The 24,709-nt window shown below is 40.1% G+C and overlaps 1 protein-coding gene across 2 annotated transcripts in view; it reads right to left on the reverse strand.

Moving 5' to 3' along the window:
* Window positions 1-24,709, reverse strand: part of AP3D1 (adaptor related protein complex 3 subunit delta 1) — a 44,968-nt gene that overhangs the window by 3,559 nt on the left and 16,700 nt on the right. The window contains exons 5-29 of one of the 2 annotated variants that reach the window (XM_048077657.2): window positions 24,282-24,389; window positions 23,786-23,915; window positions 22,441-22,580; window positions 22,100-22,173; window positions 20,239-20,288; window positions 18,242-18,291; window positions 17,757-17,805; window positions 16,826-16,971; window positions 15,872-16,020; window positions 15,551-15,781; window positions 14,243-14,474; window positions 11,995-12,140; window positions 11,715-11,856; window positions 10,743-10,814; window positions 9,690-9,765; window positions 8,766-8,965; window positions 8,069-8,142; window positions 5,545-5,746; window positions 4,776-4,838; window positions 4,055-4,156; window positions 3,396-3,542; window positions 3,211-3,258; window positions 2,645-2,834; window positions 1,444-1,532; window positions 328-413 (exon numbers count right to left, since the gene is read on the reverse strand). In XM_048077657.2, coding sequence (XP_047933614.1) covers window positions 328-413; window positions 1,444-1,532; window positions 2,645-2,834; window positions 3,211-3,258; window positions 3,396-3,542; window positions 4,055-4,156; window positions 4,776-4,838; window positions 5,545-5,746; window positions 8,069-8,142; window positions 8,766-8,965; window positions 9,690-9,765; window positions 10,743-10,814; window positions 11,715-11,856; window positions 11,995-12,140; window positions 14,243-14,474; window positions 15,551-15,781; window positions 15,872-16,020; window positions 16,826-16,971; window positions 17,757-17,805; window positions 18,242-18,291; window positions 20,239-20,288; window positions 22,100-22,173; window positions 22,441-22,580; window positions 23,786-23,915; window positions 24,282-24,389 — 2,996 coding nt within the window. The remainder of the gene's footprint in view (window positions 1-327; window positions 414-1,443; window positions 1,533-2,644; window positions 2,835-3,210; window positions 3,259-3,395; window positions 3,543-4,054; window positions 4,157-4,775; window positions 4,839-5,544; window positions 5,747-8,068; window positions 8,143-8,765; window positions 8,966-9,689; window positions 9,766-10,742; window positions 10,815-11,714; window positions 11,857-11,994; window positions 12,141-14,242; window positions 14,475-15,550; window positions 15,782-15,871; window positions 16,021-16,825; window positions 16,972-17,756; window positions 17,806-18,241; window positions 18,292-20,238; window positions 20,289-22,099; window positions 22,174-22,440; window positions 22,581-23,785; window positions 23,916-24,281; window positions 24,390-24,709) is intronic. The other variant, XM_048077658.2, reaches the window with a different exon arrangement.

Below are 24,709 nucleotides of genomic sequence, written 5' to 3' on the forward strand. Positions count from 1 at the left end.
AGCTCTAGGAAAATGAGTTTAGAGCAAACATGGGAACCAGACTGCACTAGCGTATCCTATGGCCTCAACCAGAGTTACTTCCACACAATCTGTCAGCCTACAGGGCATATAGCTCCTTCTTCAGAGTCACTTGAAACAAACCACTAGCCCTACTTTAACAAACATTACAAAAGATAACTGAACTGTAACCAAACCAATCAAACCAAACAAGCAGCCAAAGTCAGAAGCATGCTGTGTATCTTGCAGATATAGCCTGCAGCCAAAGCTCAGCTTCACATGGGCAGCAAAAGCACCGATGTTGTGAGGTGCCCCCTAAATGGCACTTACCTATAGCAAGGCGTCGTGATCAAGTATGAAGCGCAACTGAAGTGCAATTTGAAATCTAGTTTTTCATGGGTTGAACCTTCATCATTCTGCAACAGGTCAAAGGAAAGGAGATGAATGGGAGCCTCGAGGCAGCAAGAGGAGGCACCACCCCCACCTACCAAACAGGTACAGATGAGACTTTTAATGCTCAATTCCCCTTGTTATACCCTGGGGTGGGCCTGAAGGATCAGTCTGAGGATGACCATCACGCTGCAATATCAGGCCACTTAGAGACATGATTTGGGCAGGTGGGTTAATACGCACACCTAGAGCAGGTAACGGACACAACTGGACAGATCTGGCTCCATTTTCAGTTGTGCCCTGCTGAATGAAATGAACTGAGCAGACTGAATTTAAGCTAACACTTCAAGATCTGCTTTCATTGTTCACAATTGGCCAAAAATAAACTAACATTTTCCAGGTTCTGAGGTGCTAAAAATAGAACTGGTATACTACTTATTTTTTAAGAAACATAAAATAGAAGCATACTCAGAAATGCTCGCAGCTGTCTCCATTCACTTCCTTCAAGCTGTTCACACAGCTACTTCATTAATAATTTTATTGAAGAAAAAATTAGAAACCCAGATGATAACCTACAGACCAGGCAGATACTTATTAAACAATGCCTTCACGTACCATCACTCTTGCTCTGGGTTTCTATCCTTATTAATCTCATCTAATTCTTAGCATTTTTCCTGCCTTGTGCCAGATCGCACTATCCAATGATCTTTGGGTAGCTGATACCAGAAGAAACATCTCTCTCTAGCTGGTTATCCTCTTCTCCCCTGGCAGATGCATCACTGCAGTGATTTTCTAGCTGACAATGTGGCAAATGTTTCAGGCTGCATTGCTCACACTGCCAGGAATGACAATTTAGGACATGCTTATGCAGTATTCAGGACACTCTTTGCACAAGATGTCATGTAAAAATACTTCTCGTAGAACAGAATGGGCTGGTGCAGCAGAGATGAAATGATGCCTAAGAAAAGCTCTAAAGCAGTGCTTTCCACCCAAGTCAAGCTCCCTTATGCAGTTCCAAAGGAAGCAGAAGCACAGAGTTTAAAAAGCTGCACTTACTTTGACTATAAAGGACAGTGTTCCTTTTAACTTCTGAGCCATAACAATACTCTGAAGTGTAAACACAAACTGGGCTTCATTAGAGATTCCTAGCATGAAGAAAGGAGAGGGAGAAGTCAGGTCAGAAAATGGCTTCCATATCTAAGTAATGATTAAACTGATCGGTAACAGCTAAGCTTTATGCACTATTTTTGAACCAATTTTGAAGTTTTCCATGTACTCAGAAGACTAAGCACAATTCCTTTTGTGAATTAGCAGTGTTACAGCAATTAACTCTTAGGTATCTGAGGAGCAACATTGATGACTGGCTTTTAGTTGAGGTTACAGAGAGTTCCTGGGCATGATGTGTCACAGTGGCAACCTATTTAAACAATCTGTAACTGGAAGACTTATAGCTTGCCAAGTGGTTTTCAGAAATAATGTTTTTGTGTTTTTCTTTTAATATACAAATCTGTCAAGAACTGCCATAGAATCAAAAAGAAAAAAGATACCCTACTCCCTGCTGCTTTCCACGGGGGCAGGGGGAATCAAAACACATTCTAATGTCACTAAATCCCAGAGAACTTCTGTGAGCTGTTCCAGTACTCAAATTAACTCTTTGGGAAGGAAGTGAAATTCAAAGAAGTTGAGTCATAGTACTATTTATGAAGGTATTATCCCTAATCTCAGCAACTCCTATTTATTTAGGGCTCAGCTCCCTATCCAAAGAAGTAGGTACTTATAAACTTCCCATGCATATGGCCTGTACCATTAAAACAATGGATCAACAGCTTCAGTATAAAGCCAGTGTGAATTCTACTAGTTCAAGAACCAGTGGGAAAGAAAGAGGCCTATAGTCTTCTTTCATTTTACATCTCATAGCAAATCCCTCATGAAGTTGGGATTCCTGCAGATGGCCATGCTGGCATGTTCAAAGCTGTACCAGCCCGCAGTCACCTGAAAAAAGGAACTTGGACAGTTGGACTCCCAGTCCTATGTTACAGGTTTTGCTCTTGCTGTACAGAAGCACCTGCATTTATAGCCTTACTGTAAGACAGCTTATACTCTCCAGCGAATTGTGTGAAAGCCCACTGAACACCCAGGCAGAAACACAAGCCTTTCTGGAAAACAGCAAGTACCAATAAGTTCAAACAGTACTTTCCACAGGAGGGCAGTGCAGGACCAGACATACTCCAAGAGCGTTGTGCAAAGCTGCACATACCAGGGGGTAGTTGGAAGGGCACAGGTATTCCATCATGTACTGATGATCCTTCTGGTCGGAGCATTTTAGTGTTGAGAGAGTCCAGGACATTTAGTTCCATGCTCTTAAGGAAGCTAGTGCTTTTGTTCTCAAAGATAACGGAGACCGTAACTTGACTATCATTCTGAAGGTTTCCTTGAATATCGTACGTCTGCAAATGAAGAAAAAACATCATAGGGAAGATTCAGAAGCTTCACACAGCAGAGCACCAGAACAGAACACACTATCAGAATACGGCAAGCTTCAAAGAGAAGGTAATTCAGTACAACTGTAGGATAATGAAAAGCATATTGGTGATTAGCTCCACAGAACTGCTAAGTGGTGGGAAAAGATACAACTGAAAAACTTGTTGTAGAAGACAACCAAAAGAATGTGGATGGAGCCTTGTTAGCTTTCTACATTCTAGGATTTAAATGGTTCTTTAATTACAGGTCTACAAAAGCTCATTGTATTACCCTCAGAGTATTCCCTTCCCTTAGAAAATACAAAAGAAGTAGTAATCTGAATTTTAATGCCAAAAAACTCACCATTTTAATGTATGGATTTTCAGCAAGAAGGCGGTAACTGGACATAGGCTGAAAAGAAAGAAGTCACAGTTACAATATATAGCATAACTAATTTCTCTGAAGAGAACTGACATTCTTTCCCCCAAAAAACAGTTTAGCTTCTGTCTTCTTCCTAAGGCAAGAGCTGCCAATGCACAGCTACTCACTGGTAGTGGTTCATCATCTAGTGTTCCATTCTGCACTGATTCTGTTGCTTCCTCCTCACTGTGATGCTTCTTTTTGGATTTCTTTTTATCCTTGGATTTCTCTTCTTTCTCTTTCTTGTGCTTTTTCTTCTTATGCTTGGAGGATTTCTACCAAGAACAAGAAACTATAATAAATCCTTACAGAAACCTCTGTATGTCAAGCCATTACAACATGACCCCCGTACCAACCCTGCAACTCTAACTTCTCAATCTATGCAACCTTCCAGCCAACTGCATAGTTTCCTACCACTGCAGAAACCTGAAATGGAGTCCTCGTTCCTTACACCTCAATAAGCATTCTGTGTTGAGTCCCAGTAAACCCTCGCTCCCAGCTCAGATACCAATGCCTTAGCCAAAAGCAGCCTGGGATTAGTGGAAGGCCAAATATTTTTTTTGACTGTTTGAAAGCTCAGCTTTAGAACTGCTAGCTGACCCTTCCTCAGGGAACAATCAAACCTCTTACTATGAAGCGTGTAGAACTCCTCAAGGGTGTTAACATCCCACTGCACACTATTTGCAGATGAATACACTGAATAAAATGCTGTTGGTAATTCCTGTGTGCTTATTTATGAGAAACAGAAGACACCAGGAGAACATAGCTAAGGGTGTCAGCCACTTACACTGCTTACCTTTCCTTCATCTTCCTCCTGCTGCTCTTCCCTTTCTTCCTTTTTTACCTCTTCAGGTTCAGCCACAACAGCAGCACTCACTTCAGGCCCACTCTGAGTAGATTATCAGAAGGATTATGACACTAATGGAACACAGTTGAAAGAGCTGAATCCCACAACAAGAGAAACCGTAACAGTGACACCCACCCCCTTCCCCCTCCAAAAAACTGTTACTTTGACAGTTACATTAGACTAACGTGGTATAAAGGCTTTCACTATGTCACTGAAGCCTGGCAAACATCATCACTTGAGGACAAGATACAAAAGAATTCCTCCAGGGAATCAGTCCCTTTATATTTCACGTCTCTTCCTGTAAAGTCTTCCATCAAAATTCATTAGTTTTTCTTTCAGACTATGTCTCATCTCTAATAATATTGCTAGTGTCCAGGTCACACCAAGAAATAAAACTACAGGTTAATACAGTGTCAAAATCCACAAAGCCTGGCCTGCAGCTGCATCTGTATTTCTATCCACTGATCTGCACAACAGAGCGAGCTTGAAACTTCCATAGCAGTGTCCAAAGTGAGGAGAAAAGGTTTCATTGCTTCATGGCTGTATGTTGAGGAGATGAAAGCTATCCTTCTCTTCCTTCCTGCAGCATGACAAAACACTAATATCACAGCTAAGATGCAACTGTAAGAAAAGTCTTCCTGTGACATGGTATGATGTCTACCTGTGGCTGTGCAGTGGAAACAGGTGGTGGAGCAGTGGAGAGCCAGAAATTCAAGTCTTCCCCCTGAATTTCAGGAGAAAAAACATTATGGTAGTTCTGGTATCATTCTAAAATAAATAAATAAATGTATGTTAATACCTTAAATTTTCATGGAAATGCATCTCTCCATAATGCATCAAATATGTTGCAATATATTTAGGAGTAAATAATTCAAGGAGCTTAACTTCACCTTTTAAATACATTTCTAAACCTGGCCATAGCTGATAGTAACCACAAGTTACAAAGAACACTGGCTGCATCTTAAAGAAAACCTGCATTTCCGCAGAGTGGTTAGCATAGAGGATACTTCTGCATTCAGAAGAACTTGCAACCTATGTCAGGTTTTATAACTGAAGGATTAAATATATGGGGACAGGACACAGAATGAAGGTGAGTTACAGATGTTCTGCTAAAGAAACTTCCCAATTTTAAGAACAAGGAAAACATCAGTTTTTGGAAACCGCTTCCAGATTAGATCTGCAAGATCTCTTGCATAGGCTACTGACCACTGAATTCTAGTAACTTACACAGTTAAGTAAAAGTTATTTTTATAAACAGAAATCTTTAAATACATTCTTGCAAGGTCGTAGAAGTTTAAGGAGATAAAAGGTAAAAATGTTCACCTGTTTGAACTGTCAAATGTGACTGTTCCCAAGCAACAATCAAAACACAGCAGTAGATGTGGCCCATAACAACAGTTTCTAAAAGAATACAAGTCTCGAAGAATTACCTTTTTCTCCTCTTCTTCCTCTACTACCTTTTTCTCCTTCTCTTTCTTCTTTCCTTTGTCTCTCTCCTTTTCTCTGTGTTTCTTTTCCTTCTTTTTGGGTTTCTTACTCTTCTCTACAGGTGGAGCTTCTGAGTCTGGTGACTTCAGGGTCTCAGCATTTCTATGTCTCTGCACTGGCAGCTTCTCACTGTCTGCTAAGGGCCTTAAAAATACAGAGAACATTATTAGCCTTCTGCAAAGATAACCTGAGTTAAGGGAACCTATCTGCTGAACTTCCAAGACAAGCTTTATTTTGTTTTAAAAAGAGTTGGGCCCTGAAATCTAAATCAGCACATACACATATACCTTAAGTTTATTTATGCAACTGCAGATACTGCCCTCGAGGATTAGAAGTTGACAGAAACACTTTCAAGGTGACTTGAGAGCCAAGCCCTTGCTAACACCTGATCACTCCAATAATAACTATAGTCTCGCAGGCTGAGTAACACCTACAGAAGGATACATACACATAGCATTATGCTGCATTTTTGTGAACTCAGTCTTAAAGTAAGACCAAAGATGTGAAAACAGGTGGAAAATTAAACATGGCTCAAGCAGCCCTTGGAAGGGCATGTGTTTTTTTGGTGTTATCTATGAATAGACCACTCTGACTAGAAGTGAATTTTAAGCAGTTAATTGCTTAAATTTGGATGTTTATGCTACGAATTTGTACTCTACCATTACATTCAAAAAAAGTTGCATTTAATGTCAGATATTTGTTTCCAAGAAGTATGACTAGTAGCTCAGATTTACACTGTATCCAAAATCCATTACTTGGGGAAAAAAAGCTACACAGGAATTTGTCCATTCTTTCCAAACACTGTCCATAAATCAATGAACAAAAGTTGGCTGATAGCTTCTTTCTTTTCTAGAGCTTTTGCTTAACATTCTTTTTTATATTTGAGCAGCAAGCACCAGTTCAAAAAGATATCCAACAGTCTTATCTGTCTTAATCTTTTGCTTATATTGTATGAAGAGCCAAGCCTGATCAATTTAAAACAAAAAAACAACTTTGAAACAGAGACTGTAGTGGCAAGAAGGACCCCATTTGTTTGAACTGTAAGCAAATCTCATCTTTAAGCTATTTGACACACAACTGTACAGGACAAGGGATCACTGCTGGAAGTCAACAAGGAACAGACCTGCACAAATTTGAGGGTCGAGGATTTCAATAGTTTCATGACCCCTCTAGACAAAGAAGGTCAAGCACTTAGCAGTATAGTCTTACCTGGAAGGCTTCCCTGAAACCAGACTGCATGTGAGCGTGACACAGACATAGCAGTGCAAGCACAGAAAGAAAGAGAGAGGACAGAGACATGAGAAAACATGACAGGAGAGCACAGTGACTCACATGAAATGGAAAGAGAATGGATGGGAACAATACAAAAGCCCCAGAATGCCTCCTGGAGCCTAGCATTCAGAAACTGCTCCGCTTAATTTTTTCCTATGCTGTTGAGGCTTCCAAAGCAAACAAACTAATACCACAAATTTTTTTATACATTTGTCCTTTGCAGACTCAAAGGGGAACGTGACCAGGTGAAGAAGTTCCTCATAAACTGCTCTTTCGCTTTTAAAAAATGCTACTTCACCCCCACACTTTTTTTCCCCAAGAGTGCCATGGTACCAAACTCCTACAGGTTCCTACAGAACTGCAGAGAATGGCACAGAACTTCCAGTTGTTTAAGTATCATAAAGAGAAAGAGGCACACAGACTACACACGCACACATGTGCCCGCAAAGCCTTCAAAGCGTTATAGGAGGCATCCATGGACCATAAAACAGCAATTATATTTAGCATTGTGATTCTGTAAGACAGCAACTATAAGAGTCTCCACTTGCGATATTTAACAGACATCTTCTAGCTATCACACAGCCCGCAGGGTATCAGGGCACGCTGCACTGCTGCTATTACTGTAAGCAACTCCAGTAGCTGCATAGGAACCAGACTCTGGTCAAAGTTGCATACAATCCAGTAGTATTAAAATATTTTTCAGTAGTGGCACTACACTGAAGGTCCACAAGGCAACAGAGATGCTACAGACTGGCTGTTAATGCTCAAATTATCACAATACAGCATACATGCTTATAAGTACATACATACAGCAGATCTGAGATGAACACAGATGAATGTGGATCACATTCAGTGCAAACGCATGTTGAATTAAAGAGCTTGATACACCCAAAAGCTCTAATTCACTTTTATCTGATTCTAGCGACACTTCCTGTGCTTTCACATTCTATTTGGTCACACAGAATGTTTTTTCACCCTTTCAAAACCCCTTTATTTGAGCATCTGAGGTTTTATTATCTATGCTTCAGTAGGAACCCAAACCTGGACGATCATCTGAGGTTACATTTAAGACACGGAGAGAAACCGAAGTCTCTTTGCATACTGCACTGTAGATAGTGTCTGTTTAGCCTCAGACTAGTCCTCATGCATTCTGGTTAGCAATTAAGTAAATTCACATACAAAACTGTCACTTACTTATCCAGATCTATATCAAGTGCCTTATATGGATCGTTGGGATCTTTGTCATCCTCATCACTGGGCAACGCATTCTGCAGGAAAGAGAAAGATCATCCACTGAAGAAGTGAATGAACCCCAGGCAACTTCAAAACTACACCCCTCGGTGCAGTTTTTCAGATTGCTAACCATGGAATGGGCCAGCTTGCAGTCAGGCACAATAAGTTATAAGAACAGTGAGTGTACTTCAATGCAACATGTAGTTACAAGATTAATTTAGAACAGAAAGCCATTCTTCACAAACTGCAGGATCTGAATCGCTGCTGTTCAGTTTTGATTAACATAAGTTTTCAGAACAAATACAGATTACATCACTAGCATGTGCAATTAATTACAATCAGCTGCAAAGCTGCTGACTAGACAGCAAGTTAATGTCAAAGTGGAGCAGCAGAGCATAATAAATGAAGTGACTATTTGGAGAGTTATTTTTATAGCAGAGATGCATCTTTTTTTTAATAGCTTCAGTGGCAATTTTTGTCTTTTTGTACACAAAAAGACAGTCATTTCTCCCCCTGGAAAGAACAGCTTACAGCCATCCCAATCAGTCATTTCTTAAACAGCTTTGCAAGAAGTCAGAGCTCTAACTGCAACAACACAGGCTGGCTGGCAATTCTTGAGGAAAATCTCCTCAGAAGAGCACAAAGTTAATCAACTGACCTCTGGCATCTCCTCTGTGATGATATCTACATGGTGAGCTGGAGTGATATCCTCCTCGCTCTCTGTGTGCAAAGAGTTATGGCGATGATGCTTTCCTCTCTTCTCCTTTTTCTGCTTTTTCTTTTTCTTGTCTTTTTCCAGTTTCTGTTTATGCCTTCGCTCTTCTTCCAGTTTCACATACTGGTCAGACATAGGCATTCCTGCAAGGGAAGACAAACTGCTTTCAATCCACATGAACACTAATCAGTCCATGAACCTTGCTTCTTAGTGTCTCAATTAGGACAATCAGCGCTGCCTTACACTTCGACATCTCATACAGCCCTTCTAGCAGCAACTTTCCTGCTGCATTCCATCTCTCCCCAAAAATAGGAGAGCAGTATTCTGCTCCGATTCTTGGTTGTCTACATTAAATGGATTACGAAGAGGGGCTAAATATGCACACTTTAACTAGAATTGGTGTTATGGATATACTAACACTGACAGTTTTCCATACTTCTGGAAAATGCTTTGCTATGTAAACTTCAAGTATTTGCCCTTAAAACTGATCACTTCCAATTTACTGCACTTTAACAACAGTATATCAAATTAGTTGTTTGCAGCTATTTTTGTTATTTTAAAAAACACTAAAATAATATCCGTACCATTAGACTCCACTTAATGTCTCCTGATCACCTTCTGTCCTTTAAAGCATTCCCACCCTACAGACTTGGCTGTACAACACTCTTAATCACAGAATTACTTCTAATGCCGTCTCGAGAGCAAGTGGACTCAGACCACAAAGTACTGTTTTCTAAGAAATGTTAGTTAAGGAGAACCATTTAGGAGTCTAATCAAAGCATGCTCCTTGTACTTAAAAATTAAGTTGTTGTTGTTACTTTTGCTTAAAAAAATCTGTAATTGATTTTAAATATTAACTGCACTTACCTGGAACTTTTAAGGGGACAGAGAGGTCGATCTGTACCACAGGTATATGTTCCACACCTGGAGTGTCTTGGTATCGCTGGGAAAATGAAAATTTATGTTCTGAGCATTGCCAGATCTACATAAATAGACATGTTACATTACAAAACAGCAAGCAGTTTAATCCTTTAAGGGAACATTTTAAGTACAGGAATGGAATAGCTCAGTACTAAATCCTATCTGGTAGTAGGATGTATTTTAGAGCTAACTGGTAACTATTATAAAACACCCTGCCTCTAACTACAGAGCCTTAACCCTGCTATAGCCACAGAAAAGGCTTGTTGCAACTCTGACGAAATTTTGGTTTATGTTTTACTGACAATAACTTGCCACTTCAAAAGAAGTTTAGAGGTCTAGGTTGAGGAAAATGGGGCAGTCCTTAGGACAGAGGGAGTAAGACAGGATCTTTCCCTGAAAAAGATGGCAAAAAAGCCACCACAACCTTTTGATCCATGAACACTCAGTGTGTTTTAAGGGGAACATGTTTCGGTGTGGATGTTCACTACTAACCTTAAAGTGTTTATTCACTCTCTCCAGCGCTCTTAATGAAGTGCCTGGCAATCTGAACCCTGAATCCATCAACCAGAGTTGGGACAAACTACCTGCACAGGAATTTGTGACATAAGGGCAAAGAAGAAAAGTTTCTTTGCATCTTTTAGAGTCTTGTTGCTCAAATTCAAACACCAGGCATTCCATTACAAGTTAAAGATTGTTACAAGCTTCTCTGCAATGGGAGCTGTGAAAGTCACCACTTTATTTTTTTAACTGGAGGTCCACTGGAAATCCACAGAAAGCTGGCTGCTCTTGTGGTATTTGGTCATTTGCAAGTTTTTCAACACAAATAAGGCCTATAAAAATAGATGTATGCAGTCACTCCAGTTGCCACACTAGTAAGCGACCCTAACTGCAGTAGAAATAATCAGAAGTGTCTCAATGGGAAACTGAAGCTCTGGCATTCAGAGACTTCACACACTTATATGAGAGACCAGCAGAAGATTTTCATTTGAACTCACTCACCTTCTGTGGGGAAGGAGAGCTTTTAATATAAAATGGGTTGTTTGCCTGCTCTTGTTTCCGGGCTTCTCGACGCTAAAAGAAAGAGTGTAGTTAGAAAGTTTGCTTACAAGCAAAGAGAACTTAGAGGCATCAGAAGGCAAAAATGTGATCTCCCTTAATATTTGGAACATTGCTTAACTACTTGCAAAAATACTACAGCATAGTAGCTCAATTATGATAAACCATGAGTTATGAGACATACTAGGATACAACTTTAAATACTGTTATTGCTGTAACTGATACTCCTTAGAAAATCCTTTCTTCGCCTTTTGATTCTAGACTAGATAACTTCCTTAAGACCAGATCTGGATGGCAATGCAAACATTTGTTTTCATTTTCACAGCTTGGAGGAAGTGAAAATTCTTATAAAGAAAAAGTATTCTCTAAGGAAACAGAAAACGTCCGAAGTAGGAAAGGTGCTATCACTACTGAGAACAGACACATTACAGTAGTTCACAGAAGCTGCTGAAGTCCATGAGCAAAGGTGCCGCCTCTTTTTGCCGATATAGTGCACACAGTAACACAAGTACACCAATGAAGGAGGTAAGTACGAACAAGTAGTTGCAGAGCTCGGGACAAGTGTTCATCTTCAAGACCCTGTACTTCAAAGTGAACTGCATTATACAGTATGGTTTTCAGGTCAGATTTTTACAAGAGCTCAAAATTCCTAACAAGGAATTATATTTTCCTTCCATTTGGCCAAAATAAGAAAGCCACACTTCCAGGAGCACCTGATATTGGACGTATTCCACAGTGACTACAGATACTTCCGTTCAAACATGCGTTTTGTTCACATCATCAGATTTCCAGAGCTGTAGAAAGCAGCCTGCTTCTGACTACAAGGAGAATCTATAACAACAGTTACAACTGTTTAACTCTGACAATATTACTATTGAACTAAGTACCAAAAAAAGCATATTAATATTCACTCACTCTGGCCAGTTCTTCTTCATCTATTTCTGGCTGTCTGTGCCTGGAATGCCTTTGTTCCTCATCATGAAAAATTGTTTTGGGCTTTTCATCTTCTGACTCACTGTCTGATGGAGGCTCATTGATCCAGGCATCAAGGTCCAAGCTGGTAAGAATTGCAGTAAACACAAATAGCTTGACTAAGTACCCTTGAGTATTTCAGTTTTTCTAGTCATATACTTATCTTTACTATTTAAGATTTTGCAAGTTCAAATAAAGCACTGCAAGCAAGAAGGAATCTTACCCCTCTGGAACTGGAACTTTCTTCTGTGCTTTAGGAGCAACAGGGTTCAGCTCACCAGCAAACAGGGCTATTACTTCCTCAGCTACAGGCACTTCTTTTATTTGTAGCTTCTGAATGTATTTTATTAGTTGCAAAATACAAGAAGCCTAAGAACAAACAAAAGTAATTTCAGAACAAATATTTAGAAACTGACCAAAAATGAACTCCAACTGAAGTCAGCTGAAGATAACTGTAGTGACTACTGCAATAAGGGAATTAGAAGAAGCACCATACTACTTCTAGCTGTGTCTAATTTATTACTGATTTCAACAGACAAACCAAAATACAGCTGCCTTTCTCCACCATAGCATATAATGCTATTTACCTGGCTTTACAAAACACTTTTCTAGAACAAAGTACATAATAGACTGGATTTTCAGAAGGTATTTTATGTTCCTCCCCCCCCCCCCCCCTTTAATGAAAAGAGCACATCAAGAACAAAGGTTTAGGCTTAACAAGGATTAAGCAGCGGGGCTGGGTTGAGGAGTCTGCAGTCTCTTTTTCCCTGCTAAGCCTGTACGGTTTAATGAACACACTTGTGACATAGCACAGAAGCATATATTGCCTGCACAGACCCTCTCTTACTCTCCATTTAGACCATGCCAGCACAGAGCTTTTTTTTTTTTTAAATATTACATTATCACAGTATCACAGATTTCTAGGTTGGAAGAGACCTCAAGATCATCGAGTCCAACCTCCGACCTAACACTAAGTACTCCACTAAACCATATCGCTAAGCTCTACATCTAAACGTCTTTTAAAGACCTCCAGGGATGGTGACTCCACCACCTCCCTGGGCAGCCCGTTCCAATGCTTAATAACCCTTTCGGTAAAGAAGTACTTCCTAACATCCAACCTAAAACTCCCCTGTCGCAACTTTCGCCCATTCCCCCTCGTCCTGTCACCAGGCACGTAGGAGAACAGACCAACCCCCACCTCTCTACAGCCTCCTTTAAGGTAACTGTAGAGAGCGATAAGGTCGCCCCTGAGCCTCCTCTTCTCCAGGCTGAACAAGCCCAGCTCCCTCAGCTGCTCCTTGTAAGACTTGTTCTCCAGACCCCTCACCAGCTTGGTCGCCCTTCTCTGGACTCGCTCGAGCACGTCCATGTCCTTCCTGTAGCGAGGGGCCCAAAACTGAACACAGTACTCGAGGTGCGGCCTCACCAGAGCCGAGTACAGGGGCACAATCACTTCCCTAGACCTGCTGGCCACACTGCTTCTTATACAGGCCAGGATGCTGTTGGCCTTCTTGGCCACCTGGGCACACTTGTGGCTCATATTCAGCCGACTATCAACCAATACTCCCAGGTCCTTCTTGGCCAGGCAGCTTTCCAGCCACTCATCTCCCAGCCTGTAGCTCTGCTTGGGGTTGTTGCGCCCCAGGTGCAGGACCCGGCACTTGGCCTTGTTGAACTTCATACAGTTGACCTCAGCCCATCGGTCCAGCCTATCCAGATCCTCCTGCAGAGCCTTCCTGCCCTTGAGCAGATCGACACACGCACTTAGCTTGGTGTCATCTGTAAATCAATGAATGCAAATCTGACTGTACTGCTGAATTTATCACATCTTACTATAAAGTAACCATTTGCTCACTCTTAACCTTTATCACATGCAAAAATAAAGTTTTCCATGTAAGCCTGACAAAGTAAGCAAATCACTGTAAAGCCTCAAAAATTCTATAGCGTTTTCTAAATACTACAGTTATTGGTCTTTCATCTATCACTTTCCACCCTATGATAGTTTCTGATAAAGGCAGGGGCAAGGTGCTTTAGAACACAACTACCCTGTGTATCCACTAGGAATTAAGTGTGTATGGCAGCTCTTTTTGGTTCAATGGGTACATCACAAAAATCATTGCAGTCATCTTGCAGCATTCCAAATTGCGATCTTGGAAAATGGACTTCACAACATGTTCAAGTCCTAGATCACAATTTTAAAACAAAATTGTTTTGAATTAAGTTCTTGCGAGCTGCCTTTGGAGGTGATTTTGATCTAGAATTAGATCTGGGCTCTGACACAAAATGTCACCACTCTTACTGCTCTTCTAGTTCCAAGGTGCCTTTTCACTGAGTTACAAAAAGTACAGAATACAAACATCACTCTGATAACAGTGGCTTGTATAAAATGTGCATGTCCACAAAAAATGAGATGTGATCCAATACAAATGAGTCTTTGTACGATGAATTCCAAGATAAGTTTGTTCTCTTACCCTCTCCTGAACTTCTAGATCTGCACTCTGTACGAACTGAGGCAAGCGCTCAATCATCAGCTGTGTAATTTCCTGAGCTGCTTCCTTTTCCCCAGATTGTTCTTTCTGCTGTAGGATGGATGCATAGAGCTTCACCATGTTCTGGACGTAAACTGCCTGGATGTGGCCTGGTAGAGTTGTAACTTTAGGCCTCAGCATTGCTTCTAAAGTTTGGTTTGCTTCCTCAAGGTGTCTAAAAAGAGTGAACATATGAAAGACAATAATTGAGCAACTTCAACATTTTGTCAGTCTTCATAAAGAATTTTTCAAAAACCTCTGTTAAAGTACAAAGTGTTACAGAAAGACAAGTGAGACTACAAATACCTAATCATTTGCTCTCTGCATCTTTTCCCCTTTCAAATGACAGCAGTAACATGATATAGAGGAATCCACAACTTTATCCTTTTAAAGAAGGGGGAAGGGGAGGGACACCTCAGCTTCCACCTCTACAGTTTCAGTATTTTCTCCATTAACTAAGCGTTGCACATTACGTGCAACTGCACTGACAACCTGGGACTAGCAGCCCAGGTACTTTTCTGCCATTCTGTACTTCACCACTGCATCAGTGAGGTGGTATTTCCAACCAGTTACTGAACAAAAATAAAATGTGGATGCCCCATCTCTGGAAGTGCTCAAGGACAGGTTGGATGGGGCCCCTGGCATCCTTACCCATGGCAGGGGTAGCTGGAACTAGATGTTTAAGGTGCCTTCCAACCTAAGCCGTTCTATGATACAACACCATGGTACGTCCAATTTATGAAAACGAAGGCTAGGTAAAGCATGTGTGCATGCACACTCAACCAAGAGACGAATATATCTAAGATAAAAGTTAACGTTGACACAACACTAAAGATTGTGCTACTGCTGGTACAGACCAGTTTGGGACAGAAATAATACTTCTCATTCTCATGAAAAGCAAGCTCTGCAAAAACCTCTCATAGGCAAAAGAGGAAGAAAAGCAAGAAAAAAACATTTCAGTCAAATAGGCTCACTGTATACTTTCCCTGTTATATAAATAGGGTTAGACTTCTATCATTAAAGAGTTCAATCACTGGCTTAAGGTCTTGACTGCTTACATCCACAATCATGCCTTATTGTATGAGTGGGCAGGAATACAGAGGATGGGGCGAAGGAGCAGGAAAGAAGCAATCCTTTTGTTAGTAATAAGGGTGCACATTCTGAGCCATCCTCCTCTCAAAAAGTAGTTTTTAACGATCTGAATTTGTGTCTGAAAGAAGCTGTTCAAAGTGTCATCCCAATTGCACTTACTCAGAGAATTCCCCACATATCCAAGCAGCAGCATAAAGCACCTCACAGATTCCATTCCTCTGGGTGTTGCTGGCTATGAGATGAGCGTTGTCCAAAAGCATAGCCATTTGAGAAACTGCAAATTTACGAATAGCTTTAACTCTGATAGCTACATCTAACATCTGAGCTGCTATAAGATGTCCATGCCGTGTGCCTTCCAATCGGGTCAGTTCCACCAAGATGCTTATGTACCTACAAAAAGCAAAAGGGACACAATTTCATTAATGGACAATCACGCATTGCCACTGCTGACCATTTCAAATTTGACACAAAACCACTGACCATTCAAAGTTCGTGATATATTGGTAATTGGACTGACTACAAATATCTATGATTTTAGTCAGCAGCTCATCCCGGTACGTTGTCCCTTCCGCTTTATCCACGTGAATCATCAATTTCTTCACTATCTCCATCAAGTTCTTCTTCGAAACCTGTTAAAGAGTTATCGGAGGGTTGAACCAAAAATAAGCTATTTCCTGTATGGGCAAATTCTTCTAAATCCAGTAAAGCAACTGCTAAACTCTTTGGTGGACCTATGTTATTGCGTTAACAAGAAATCAGAACCAAGGGCAAAGACCCCCCCGAATGAAAAGCACTTTACTACAAAAATTGTACACACAGTCCTTTCACAGATCAAGTGTTCTCACCACAAGGTTGCCCCTGTAGCCTATGCACACTTTATAAACTGCTCTGCATAGCTGCAAAACGTGTGCACAAAGCTGGCTGCACACAAAAACAATCAGAATGAAATTCCGTATGTCATTAAGAAGGCATAACAAGACTGAAAGGGCAAATTTGACAAAGAAGCAGCTTAAAGCTGCCTTTTCAGAGTGCTCCAGACTCTTTCCCATTCTTTATATAACTTATGTCAACCCCAGCTGTCGGGTGCTGCAACGTGGACTGCAATGCAGAAGAGCAGTGACTTATCCCAGTATGTCCACAGCCACTTTCCACCTAGAGGAAGGAGCAGTGAATTCTTAGGCCTTCTGAGTTCAGGCACTATGGAAGTCACCCAAAGTCTTTCCACAGTTGGAATGTATTTAAAGCCCTCGTATGCTGTACCAGATCTTTTATTTGCAAGAAGTGCCAGAAGAAGTTTGGCAGTTATTCTCACAATGCTACTGAGGAGAGGAGAAGAGAAAGGTGTGTGTTTTTTTGTTTGTTTTTTAAACATTAGCCTCCTAAACAAGGGGTCACATGGACTGGAAGGGAAAGGAAATAGGTGAGGAAACATACCATGCCATACAGCAGATCTAAAGCTCTGAGACGGATAGACTCATCTTTGTCATCCAAACATTGGAGAATGAGATCCTTGTGAGACTGAACTGACTTAGGATGTGTTTTCAGGATTTTGGACATAGCTAACAATCCCAGGTATTTCACTGTGAAAGGCAAAATAAAACTTCTTTCCAAATATAGAAATACTGTTGTGTTGCGCATGAAAACTTAATATTGACTGCTTTTATTTACACCAACTTTTACACGTTCAAATAACTCTCTCTGATGAGGATCATTTTTGAGAAACAGCACATCGCAGATTTTCCTTCATTTTATAATCCCCCACCCCCCCCCGTACCCATAGTCCACATAGTCATCACAGCCTTCTTGCACTTCAGGCTTTATCATTGATTTAAAGATATCATTTAACATATAGAACCTATGGGTTTTGAGAGTTAGCATCCTAAGATGAACACAGCTTAAAAAGCATGAAGACTGGTGTATTAAGCAGGAGCCCTGTTCTCAATGAAAAAAGAGGCAGGAAAACAGGTCAAGAAAAGCTTTTGCACAAAGAAGGTTTTTACATTGTTCTTTGTAGTCACCAAAAAAGCAACCGTTCCTACATTTTACTATTATGCTTTCACTACAGAATAGCCCTCACTACTCTGCAAGCAGGAAGTTTATAAAAAGGGGTAGGAAGAGAAGTGTTTTAGATTTTCAAGACCACAAGCAGTAGTAATAACTCATCTGTTTTAAAAAAGCTCCTTATAAGAAATGTTCAACATCAAAAATTATTTCCACATTACAAAACCAGCAGTTGCTTACAACATATCAGGCACTATAATAATGAGTAAGCTGTTTGGAGCAAACTCATTGCTCTAAGACTGCTGCAGTTTCCCCCCAGTGACTTGTTGCTAAAAGCTTCCATGCAGACAAGCAACATACTTACAGTTCTGGTCAGAATCTTCTATCAATATTCTTAACTTCTGTACACAAAGCTGGGAAAAAGAGAGACCGTGCTTATTACAAGCCTCAAAAATCTAGATTAAACTGTTTGTAAAGCTTACTCGATACACAAAGGTGGCTAGAGCATGCAAGGAAGCATTCTAAGGAAGACTTGCAGCCTCTGGTAAGACAGACTTGTTGCATTTACAGATTTCAGAACAAAAGGAAGAGAGTTCTTATGATTGCATTGATACAAAATGAAGAAAACAGAAAACCTTTAAAGGAGGGGAATTTGCATATTAAACCAAAGAAAATAACAGAATTTATATCAGAAATGCTTCAGTCTGTAGGATTCCACTTATGTGAGAGCTCTTCAGTGAGCTATTTATTGCTTTCACAAAGGAATGTAATCCAATTTCTCCATAGCATTTGGTATTACACAGTAGAGCAGAACAAGTAACACCCACCAGAACCCAAACAGTGTTATACCTGGATGCTAGCGCTGTGATTAGGCATCCCAGAGGATAGTGAGATCAAAACTGAAATAAACAAACAGAGGTTTCAGTTACTATATTCTGAATGAATATAACGTAACACAAAGGTCAACAGCTAACTCAGCTCACAAGGAAAGATAAGTTTTTGTTATCTTTTTGGTGAGCTAGGGAGGAGAGAAGGCTGTAGTTCTTATACTTTATGAAAAGTAATAAATATCGGGGCAGGAAAAAAAATGTAAAGGCATGAGCTGTTGGAACAGCCAGGTCAAAGCTGCTTTATATTACACTTTGCTCTCATTAATGTGTATTTTACTGATATCACACAGAAGTCATGGCTGTAAATATGTCACCAGCTACGGCACAGATGAATTTAAGTGTACACTTCCCTAACGTAATGAAATGCAGCAATGGATCCTAGAGTTTATATAAACTGGAGTTTTTCATCAAGCCAGCAAGAGACTCAAGGCTACATCAGCTCCTGCTGTTGATCACATTGGACATTTGTAAAGCAACGACAACACGCGACCCATGGCAGGAAAGGTGGTGGTATCTTGTTAACTACTGTTGTCACCTAGCACGTCCATGCCAGCACAATCCTTTACCAAGCCAGTAACACAAACTGATCTTAGTCACTAATAAGCGCAGTGCCATTTAACTCCCCATAATCCTGCAGAACTACATTTCTGGGAAGGAGTGTGGATAGTAGCTTTTCAGGCCATGCAGGGAACTGGCAGGTGCAAGGTGCTGCTCTGATGCAGGTACTCAGCTTCACATTCTCCAAATCCAAGTTTTACACTATAGCCCCTTAGCAGGCCTCCCTGAGGTGATTTTAGTGAGTGAATTTCTCTTTGAACCACAGATTCAGGACAAGAGGGAATGGCCTCAAGTTGCACCAGGAGAGGTTCAGGTTGGAAATTAGGAGACATTTCTATTCAGAGATAATCAGGCATCGGAACAGGTTGCCCAGGGAGGTGCTGGAATCACCGTTCCTGGAGATGTTTTAGGAAAGACTGGACCTGGTTCCACCTGGTTCACCCACTACACCATGAACCACGCACCATGGTTTAGTGGGTGATATTGGTGGTAGAGAGATGGTTGGACCAGATGATCTTGGAGGTCTTTTCCAACCTTAATGGTTCCATGATTTACCCTATTTTCTCTCAGGAAGACACCCTCTTATCCACAATGGAATTAGCCTCAGTGCTATTTTTTTCCTCACCATCATAACTTCATCTTGCATTTCCCTGATGGAATCAGTGAACATGAAGCAAGTGACAGGTCACCATTTCTTTGAACAGATCCAATGCAGTACGTTCCTGCATCATTATCCCTTGGAGAATCCCAAACTACCCATGAGACAGACTTACGGCCAAATTGTGGATATCAACAACCCTCCGCTTCCACATGAGGGCAGGAACGTGCCAGGTCTCAGCTGGAATACCACGTTACCCCATTTTGCCTTAGTTTCTTTCTCTATCCCAAGTAGTGAGTTCACATCCCTTCCCCGCTCAGAAATGAATGTAAACCATAGATCTGTTATTTCAGTGACCTCATTCAAGGAACTGCACCAAGTCTACTTTATTTCTCCAATTCCACAGCTTAAAAAAAAAGCCTACTATTTCTCCTCACATAAGAAAATGTCGTCAATGTTTCCATTAGGCATTGATCATGTTCTTGATTTTATTGCTGCTGGCATATTTCAGTTCTAACACCACTTAGGAGCTTGATTACAAATAACATTATATAAAATATAAATAATTACTCATCGTTAGTGCTTTGTTTTAGCCTTTAGCAAACACATAGCTGTAATAACTTAGCCTCATCTACTGAGGACAAAGGATTTCAGTTACAGTTACGTAGTGAAAGAAATCACTGAAAGTTTGCCAAGCGATTTAATTTGGTTATAGAAATACATTAAGTTAAAAAACAGTCACAATTAATTCATGACAAAGTTCATCATGTTCTTTCTAGGTCACAAATTTCAGTTCTCACCTGCTATTACTGTGTTCACACATTCATACAAGAGAGACATGGCTGAGGTGCTGAAACAGAAACCAAGTATTTTAAATAGGGAATAAAACCATCACATTTTGAAGAGTTGTCAGCAATATCTTAGAGCTAGTTAACACCTTTAATTACACAGGAAATTGCCAGCATTCTGTTCCATATACCTCCCAACTAGAGGAAATGATTCTCGCTTATAAATGGGAGGGAGGCAGTACAGCTGGCTACTGAAAGTAGGGGAGGGGAAAACAGCTGATTCTGCAGTCCTCTCCTTGACTTCCAAAACAGAATGTAGCAGAGATGGATTAAGTCATTTCTTCTCTGAGAAGATGCAAATAACAGTACTGTAACAGGAGGGATAAGGAAGGAAATGGTTACTCAAAATCTCGGTCCCAGTTTCAGAGCACTGAACCAATCTTGTCCAAGAATCAAATCAAGTCCTCTGCCCAAGGTCAAAAATTCACGATAAGAAAAGCAGATGGACAACCTCCAGGTCTTTCTCCCAAAGAGAATGAGTCATGCATGAACAGCAGACTCTTGCTCATTTCTACAAGCCAGCAACATATTTTCAGATGTCCTATTCTACTCCAAACGTAAATTCAAGAAAATTGTCAGTTGAACACTCAGTAAGTACAGTGAGATTGAGGATTTCACTTACAAAAACTGATTTATACGATGGAAACAGACACAAAGTGCCCCCCAGCCACACAGCAAGCCTTACAAGTAACAAAGGACTGCTTCCGGAGAAGCAGGTCTGCAAAGGTAATGAGCAAACAGCTCTGGAGGCAGCAGTCACAAACTGCTCCTGTGAAGGTCACTCAGCACATGGTATCCATGACTCTGGCATGCTCAGAGCTGGGACAATCACTTCTGCTCTCTATGCATTTTGTGGTAGGTGGCAGGCTGTTTGGCCTTATGCATGTGTGATATGAAACCCAAAATGACAGACAACGGAAGCCAATCAGAACAGGATTATGTCCTCAGAAATAATGAAAAGAATAGCTACTGTGGAAGTTGGAGAGGACACAGACAGGACTGAAGACATTCTGTTCATCTTGCTGCTTTTTCTAGTGAAGTACTGCTTCTAGTGAGTTTGTATGTATGCATCACTGCTGCAAAAACTCTCCTTAGCTGTTTGGATGCAAGCCTTCTGGCTGGTCTGCTCAGAACCAGCCTTACAAGCAGTACTACGAGGATGAAGAGAAATTGTTTGGCTAGAGCTCCCTCTCACTGCTACACAGATACCTGTTTTAAATTTTCTCATTCTCGTCCATCCTCATGCTCTGCCACATTAAGAGAAACTGATCTTAACCTTTGATAACTCCAACATAGTATGACACTCTTTCCGTAACTGGGAACATGCATTTATTCTTTCCTCCTTTCTGAGTTTAGTTCAGAAATAGATCCAAAACAATAATACAAACCAGCTTTAACAAGGCACAAAGATATCTACAAATTTCTTTATCTAACTGCACTTCCAAAAAAGTCAAGAGTCAAACGTGCAGATGAACAGAAGAGGCAAATACACAGCTGTTTTTAAGGCATAGTTTTTTTGTGTGTATTTGTTTAAATACATGCACCAAAGTAATCCCTGGCTTAAAATGAGTGAAATCGAAACATGCAAGCTTCTGAGAAATTCAAGACAGCCCACACCCAAAGGCTTTCATTAGGGTATTTTATCTCAGTCAAGTTTCTTAGGAATAGTCTTAATATTACTACTTTGATACTGAAACCAACACATTCAAGCTCAGGAAGAAGTTCAGAAATGCATCACTAGACCTAGCTACTGACCTACCTAACACACACTTTACCAATCCTGAATAAACAAAGTAGCATTTGTTATACATACCTGTGTATGAGGTTGGTCAGAGGCTCAATTAATTTCTTTCCCAGCCTAGGCTCTAATGGAGTAAGAGCACCAAACTATTTTAAGAAGTACAAACAAGAAACTGAATTAATAGCTGGTTTTAAGCAACATAAAAACATAATTTAAACTACAATTCATTATATTTAACTAAGCTATATTAAAATATTTTTTTCCTCTAAGTTCACAAATACTAGAAGAGATTCCTGGTTCGTTTTTTAACTAGCATTAAAGGTAACTATACCTACAAGCAAGAAACCTATTTTCATACCCAACACAGTTTAATGAGGATTCCAATCCTGTAAGCATAGGTAGAGAATACTTGCCAGTTTTATAATTTTAATGAGAACCCAATTATTGGTTGACGATGTCATCAACTTGAAAAAGAGTGGAGCAAGAGAAAGGTAGTTCTTGGGATTGCGTCGAGCCAGCTCACAAATAACATTTACTGCAGCAGACTGCACACCTGGGAAACAGAAGCAAGAAAAGCAGAATTCTCATAAATACTTTAATTGTAATTGAAGTTTCTGGTGCAGAACACCCAGAACAAAAGCAGTTAAACATTCAGACTTGCACATTCCAAGAGGAATGGCTCAGCCTCATTACCAGTGATGAGGTAGTGAACTAAACACAGGAATGCAAGACAAACTCAAAGGATATTATTTAATTTTGGCTGCTTTCTAATATATCAAACTATGTATCTGCTTTGTGCCCACTATCAGACAACAGGACACTGACATTCTCCTCCCCTCCTTGCTGCAGATAGCTTGTTTGAGGGACACAGACAACAAAAATTAAAATCATTAACCTTATCCACCATAAAGTTTCCAAACACTGCTTCTTTAAAATGTATTTAGACATTTTTAATTAAACCAGAAAAAGAAAATCCTTAAACAAGATGACTGAACAAGTTAATTCTAATTGCTCAATCTCAATTTAATCTCAATTTGGAGTCTTCTAGTCTATGTTTCATAGCAGAAAGTAGTTTTTTCCATAAAGCATCATAAATAAGTCGTTTCTTCCTTTGTTTGCAGGTGTTTTTGCTTGTTTCTTTGTTTTTAATAAACATTGTCCCTGGAAGATGTATCTTACATGCCATTAACAAATCAGTCCAGTAAACATATCTACATTTTTCCTTCTAAACACACAAATCAACTGGACTTCGTAGAACTACAATGCACACAGATTCCTTGAAACAGATACACAGCATTTTGGCACAGTGAAGGAAGACTAGTACCTTCCAGTAACACCAATTAGAAGTATATTTTTAAATTTAAAAATAGAAAAAAGCCTACTGAGTTGTGTGAAATTAAGTACATCTATTGCCAACAACCAATAGCTACAGCTTTGTAGAAGTGCACAAGAAACAAAAAGCTTGAAATCAACTGAAATATTTTCAACAGTCAAGTTAAGCAACAAGCCACGAATCCCTAAGCAGCTTTGTCCCATTAAAGTTTAATCCACCAATGCAGTTTCAGTAACTTTGGCCTTGAAGAAAGAACTAGAACGCATTTTTAATATGGTAACATCTGTCAAAACTCTCATATGGCCATCTACCTATTCAAACATTGTGCTCAGAATTTTTTTCATTTTTCACTCCTCTCTACAAGCTTGAAAAGCATTTATACCTAAATGTTTTGGAGCAGAAGCAATTTAATAAAATCCACTCACCAGGATCTGGATCTTCGAGTTTTTCTTTAAGGCGAGGAAATGCAGGACGGAGGGACTCTGGGTATTTCAAGAAAACTTTGTACATGATTAACACTGCCTTCTTCCTGATATAAGGCTTCGTATGAGACATCTGTTAATGAAAGAATTGGGATCAGGCTCTTCGCAAATTTACATTTCCAAGATTCTTCTCAAGGCCCCTGTGTCCACATCAGTCTCTCTCAAAAATGTTTCATAGGAGACTTGGCTACTTCAGTTTCCTAAAACTCAGCTTCTGATGGATGAGCAAAGTACCATCATTTATCACCCCAACTAACAGAAATAACCAACGCAATCCTCCTGAGCCACAAAGGCTGTGAAGGGTCCCCAAAAGACTCAAAAGGAAGAAGTGTCAACTGTAATACGTAACAGTTCTAAATTTAACAGGTAGTTACCAGATTTGAACAAATTAACATCCTTTAATTATAGGAAAAAACATTACTCAGTCTTATCAACTCACCAGTGTCATGATGTCATTTGCCAAGTCCCTGGCAAGATCTGGAGTAACAAAACAGGACAAGCCAGTCAGTGCAACTCCAGTATCATATTGGTTAGGGCTACTCAGATCCTAAAAAAGGAAAAAGAAGCTCAAAAATTTAAGATCACACAGGATGTTGAGAAACTGTTTTTTCAGAACAATTTCATTCACTCAGATATGAAGCAGAGCTTCTGTTCCATGGGGATGTTTATATCAGCTATTAAGAGGAATGTCCTCCAACACCTGCTAAAATACAGCTACCACGGGGATTAATAATTGGCACGAGGAATTGTAATTAAATTATAGATGGGTGACTGCAACATAAAAGCAACTAGAAACACCATACCCTAGTGGTATTTCAGAAGTGGCAAAAACACTCAGACATGATCACAAATATATTTAAAATCCTA

The sequence above is a fragment of the Anser cygnoides genome, chromosome 27 (assembly GCF_040182565.1).
Source record: "Anser cygnoides isolate HZ-2024a breed goose chromosome 27, Taihu_goose_T2T_genome, whole genome shotgun sequence".
NCBI classification, from domain to species: domain Eukaryota; kingdom Metazoa; phylum Chordata; class Aves; order Anseriformes; family Anatidae; genus Anser; species Anser cygnoides.